Source organism: Mastigoproctus giganteus, chromosome 5 (genome assembly GCF_048544385.1).
Source record: "Mastigoproctus giganteus isolate SK-2022 chromosome 5, ASM4854438v1, whole genome shotgun sequence".
NCBI classification, from domain to species: Eukaryota; Metazoa; Arthropoda; class Arachnida; order Uropygi; family Thelyphonidae; genus Mastigoproctus; species Mastigoproctus giganteus.
The window spans coordinates 188,759,794-188,765,793 of record NC_143579.1 but is presented as its reverse complement, the minus strand read 5'-3'; the positions used below and the strand labels follow the sequence as shown (position 1 = coordinate 188,765,793).

Genomic DNA, 6,000 nt, shown 5'->3' with positions numbered 1-6,000 from the left:
AGTCAGTAGAAATTTCTTTTGTACAAATCGTACATTTTGCACACATCCAAATTGTCATTTAGATATTTTTTTGGTTGGGGTTGTGTGTCATGAGATTTCTCAGTTGGGAAGCTTTCAGTTTTCTCTCTAATAAACTTCAGTCTCGGTAGGATGTTTTCTGAAGTTTTCTTTCTTTCCTCCTAAGTCCTCTCCTGGTGACCTTCCTTCCTTCCTTCCTTCCCAGAGCTTTGTCACAACATGGGTATGTGTTCATGCAGGCCTTGTCTACTCACGTGAACAAAATCTTATAACATTTACAAAGTGGACTAGTCCACATAGATAAGCATTTTGCTTGCCAAACTCACCAATTTCCCAAAACTCTTTGTGCAAAAGGGTTCAACAATCATCTTACTATGGCATTTTTTTCTCACAGTTTTTGCGGATATCAACTGATATCCGCAAATACTCTGGCTTGTACCACATTGCCACTTCTATTGACATAACGTTCCTGAGAACTATCAATAGTTACATGATAGTTCTCGGGTTTCCTAATTCTTTTCCTCGATTTAATCACATCACATGAGCCACCTTCCATAATTAAATAACATTAAACTGTAATAGAATAGAGCAAAATGTGACGAAAGAGGTTTACAACAGGTCAGGTTATAATGACAGTCACCATGTAGAGTTAGGTGGACTTTGGATGAAAATACCACTAGTTCCTCGATAACCCAGTATTTTCATCCACAGTGGCAGCTTTGTACTGCTCCCAGTGTTGTAATTTTGAACAAGGAATTACACCACTTGGTTTCTACATAGAATTCACTCTCTTCAAGTGAAAAATGGTCTAGGTCCAAAATCAACAATTTTGAACTTACACCATTTTTGAACCAACTGATTCATATGTAGCAGTTCAATAGTGAACTTTGCAGTGAATGGCTTTACAACAACATAATGAAGAAGCACAACAATCCTGGATGTTTTTGATGAATAGTATCCTGCAAACAAACGAGACAGTAATGTTGAGAATTTACGGTCTCTCCTCAAAGAGAACTTAAATTCTTAACATCCTTACCAAGCTGCCTCTGCCAACACTAAAACATAAATGATTAGTTAAGCGGTATTACTTTATCATAGAGATACATGCAGATAAAAGTGATACCATATCTTAACCATTACTTAAACAAATCAACAAAGTGTACCTCTCCATGCTGTCCTACACCTATATTTTAAAAAATGACTGGAATATAACTGGCATTTTTCACTGTCATGTTTCACTGTCATGTCATGAGACACTCCTTGCCAATTTTTTAGACAAAGGAGAGCAATTATGCACTATGCCATTTGAGGAAATTGTCCAGGACTGTTATAGTAGTAGTGGCATGTGATGCAAGAAAGCAAGTGTATGAGCTTATGCAGCATCAGCCAAAAAAAAAAAAAAAAAATCGCACCATTCCCTCCAAATGCCTGTCCAGTTCCTCCTTAAATTTATTCAACCTATCAACTTCCAAGACAGATGGAAGTTTGTTCCAGCAATTAACCACCCGCTGGCTAAGGGCAAATTTCTGCACATCTATTCTACATCTGTCCTTTCTTAATTTGAATTTATGTCCCCTTAGGTTCGTAATCTGAACAAGTGGAAGGATCCCATCAGAATTCAGCATGCTCAACCCATTCAAGGCCTTATACACCTCAATCAGATCACCGTGCAAATGCCTAGTCTCCAGCCACTGCAATTTGCAGAACTTAAGCCTCTCTTGGTAAGAAGATCCCTACATTCCCCTCACCAATCTTGTTGCCCTTCTCTGTACACGCTCAAGCAAATCTACATCCTTCCTAAAATGAGGCCTCCAGACCTGTACGCAATACTCAAGGCGTGGCCTGACAATTGCCTTATATAGAGGGACAACCACCACCTTTTCCCTGCTAGCAAAATTCCTATATATCATTGACAAAACCCCATGACCTGCATTGCTCAGAAAACTTCATATCTGACTGCACAATTACTCCCAGGTCTTTTTCATTTTCTACCACCTTAAGTGTAGTACCACACAGTTGGTACGTTTCTCTGGGGTTACTTCTACCCATATGCAGTACTTTGCATTTGTCAAGGTTAAACTTCAGTTGCCACTTCTTAGCCCATCTGCCCAAATTATCTAGATCCTGTTGCCATTGCCATTGCTTTCATTAACAACCCTGCCAACCTTTGTATCATCTGTAAACTTCAACATTAAGCCTGATATACCTTCATCAATATCATTGATAAATATACAAAACAACAGTGGACTCAACGCCGAACCCTGTGGGACTCTACTAATAACATTAGTCCATGAAGAGCAGCACCCATTGATTACCACCCCTCTGTCTTCTCCCACTTAACCATCCTTTTATCCATTGTAGCAACTTACACTTAATACCATTCTGCTCCAATTTGTACAATAGTCTTCCATGCGCAGCTTTCCTGAAATCCAAATATATGATATCAAAATTATTTTTTGCATCCAGTTCCTTTGTAACCACATCATAATATCCTATCAAATTTGTCAGACAAGACTTTCCCTTAACAAACCCATGCTGTGTCTGAATTATTGCTGCAATCTTGTCTAGATGATCCTGCAATGCATCTTTAACCAGTGACTCCATTATTTTACCCGGAACAGAAGTTAAACTAACTTCTGTTCTTATACCATGATGTCATCACACTGCATGAAAATAAAAAAGGCAGCAACATGAACTGTCATGAATGAGAAATCTTAACCCCCTCCCTCACTGTTCTGACCTAGCTCCTAGTGGTTTCATCTCTTCAGTATGAAGATAATACATCTAAATGGTAAATTTTCTGCAGGTACACACTGGGGCAAGCTATTGGACAGGATAGATGCTTGAATAAGTTTGGTTATCATATAATGTATATATTATACTTATCCTTATTGAGATAAACACGTATGTGTATTTTGTACCTTATTTATTGAGAAGGATATGATTAATATTATTTCTATCATGTCACTTATACCAATTGCTTTTCTCAATAGGTCTATGAAAAATACTACAGCAGCCATGTTCAAGAATATCTTCAATGGAATTTTATGAAAAGTGAAGCTTTATTTTAAATTTTAATGTATGGTACATATGTATTCAGAGCTGTTAAAATTAAATGCACTAAGATTATAATGTTTTACATATATAGTGCAGCTTCAAATTCACACTTTGGTCTTTGATTTTTCATCAGGATTCGATTGTTGAAGCTGAAATATAAAGTAAATTTATTAAATACAGTAATACGTTAAATTCTCAAGGGTCACTCCATAAGTAATGCCTCTTGGCCATAAAAGTACAAAGATGATAGCTACAAAGTTAAAATTTATATCATTATTAAACAAATACTGAGAAGCATGTATACATTTATATACACACCTTGTTTACCAATATATTTTTACCATAGTTCTTTCCAACTCACATATGCACTGTGGTAAGTGGATGGACTCTGATGTTAAAGCTAGCCTGTCACTGTTTGTTTATTTTAACTTTTTTTTTTTTTTTTTAACACATATTTTAATCTAATTTTTTCCAGCTCTCATCAACCCAGAAAGCATTTTCCACAAAGATCTCTTCATGTATCAAAAAAAAAAAAAAAATTAGATCGAGCAAACTTTCCTAAATTTTCATCTGAATAGTGTGTAGCCTGGCATTATTATGGTGTAATGTGATTTAGTGTTGTTAGTGCCTTCCTATTTTTGTTTTATAGTCCCATTAAGCCTGTAGCCGTGACACTACACATGTGAGGTATAACTTGAAAATGATCCCACATTAATTGGCCCAAGATAAAAATCTCTGATTTTCCATCACTTACTAAATATAGACAAATTTTAACTTGATATAGTTTTTGAATTTTTATTTCCCACCACTTTTGTTCTCCTTTTAACCTGTAGTAACACTAGCATGAGAATTTGAAATAAACTTTGAAATTAAGTGAATAATATAAGCTTTTTTACTATTCATACTTATAGTAAGCAAAAATATATATGAATGTGCACATTTTAAATTTTGCATGGTTAAGAGTTCTTCAAAGTGGAAAATAGAAGAGGTTAATAGCTTCATCTTTATATTTTATGCCTATAACATTTTTTTTTTAATTTTCAGCAGAATTTATTTTATTTTTTTCAAATAACAAGGTAAAAAACAGCACTTTTAAATATTTATTTTTTTTATTAAAAACTTAAAATGCATGCAGTAAGTATTTCAATCCATTAAGAAAATAAAAAATATTGGCATACTTCAAGCAAAATTCAAAAAACCCCATAAATTAAAATGAAAATTTGTATCTGTCAGGTGTAGCACCACCATCACCAACGAATTGTTACAAACAATTAGAGATGCCACAACTGCAGGATTAAGCTTATCAAGTGTTTGGCAATACGTTATATATAGTCTGACCTTTCTCTAAAAAATCAATTACAATACCGTGATGATTTGGAAACTCAAGATTTTTCCTTCACTGGAAACGACAAATGTGTCCATTATATATGGTACCAAAGATGTTTAGAATGAGGGCCACAATCTATGTCTCATCATATGTTATCAGGCTTTTAAAAAAAATCTCCTTGAAAGTTATTGCACTCCTGCAACAGGTCTTGGCAGATCTCCTGCCTGGAAAATTAAATTTCTCTTGACAATATCTTCAGTATCCATTAGCAGCATATTTTCCTATAATCTAATATTTCCAAAAAGGTTAATACATTTCTCTTTGAACATTCTAGTACTTGGATCATTGCAAATGTGATTATTGTCCTGTCTGATTGAATCATTTCATCCAAAAGCATGTTTTTTTTTTTTTTTTCAATGCATGCACACAAGCTTTGGTCTTCACCTCCTTGGCTGATCACAAAAGTCAGTGACAACTACAAAACAGTGCAACCACCTACAAACTTTGATTATATCAGTAGTATCTTACTGGTATATTTTTCTTAATTTCTCATGAATCCAGGCAATTGAGTTATTTTCTAGTGACCTGAAAAGAACCTTTATAACCGACTGTTGATAGAAGTGGACACCAGTTTAACTGTTCATAACTTCGGATCTGTAATAGACAACTTTTAATTTAGCATGTATCTTGATATCTATAATAGCAATATATATAAAACTTCATGATACAAACTCAGCAACAAAAAATTTTGTCACCCAATAGTCATTACCTATGGATCAACCCTTGTATAAAGCTACATTTACATCCACATAGATGTATCGGAAGAAGCTGTACAACTTGTATACATATATAAAGCAAGAACATGTTTATATTTACATAAAAGTGCCAATTCAAATCTCTGTCTAAGACTCAGCAAACATATTCATTTAGATCGCATTAGAACACAAATGATGAAAAGAAAAATAAAACAGAATACAGAATTAAAATCAAATGTAATACAAATAATCCATTTTTTAAAACAATAAACTTTAATTAATGTCTTAAAACATTAATAACTATAAATTTAATCAGATGTGAATTGTCTCTCCCAAATCGTATTGGGTTTTTTTTGAAGAACAACAAATTGGAAACTTTTTATTGACTACAGGTCCTGTATTAAATTGTATTTCCATTTCACATTTCATGTAAAACCATTCTGAAGAAATTCAAAACAGGCTTAAGGTAAAACTAGATAGCGAAACACATAGCACGGTATTAGAAATCTGTTAGCTTAGTATAGTATAGTATTATCAATTAATCAGTAAAATTTATTAATCTTGTTAAGCTTCATTGTCAATTAAATTGTAATTTTTTAATTAAATACATATAACGACTTAGATTTTACAAACGTAACATTATTAATTAAAACATATAACTTGATAGGAGATACAAAAGTTATATAACAAAACTCGGAGATAATATTCAATACTGAAAAAAAATATATATATATATATAGTGTTATAACTGCATTGGAATATAAGTTTAGGATTATAATTTTGTATTGAAATTTTATTTGAAATTGAATCGAAATAATGACTCAGAGCAGCAAAGCAAAAGGC

The 6,000-nt window shown here is 33.3% G+C and overlaps 1 protein-coding gene across 2 annotated transcripts in view; it reads right to left on the bottom strand.

Annotated features, from left to right (window-relative positions):
- Window positions 1-3,061: 3,061 nt before the first annotated feature.
- mRpS23 (mitochondrial ribosomal protein S23) overlaps window positions 3,062-6,000 on the bottom strand; it is a 92,750-nt gene continuing 89,811 nt past the window's right edge. For both annotated transcript variants that reach the window (XM_090373602.1, XM_090373601.1), the window contains exon 5: window positions 3,062-3,224. In XM_090373602.1, the coding sequence (XP_090229728.1) occupies window positions 3,180-3,224 (45 nt within the window). In that variant the 3' untranslated portion in view covers window positions 3,062-3,179. The remainder of the gene's footprint in view (window positions 3,225-6,000) is intronic.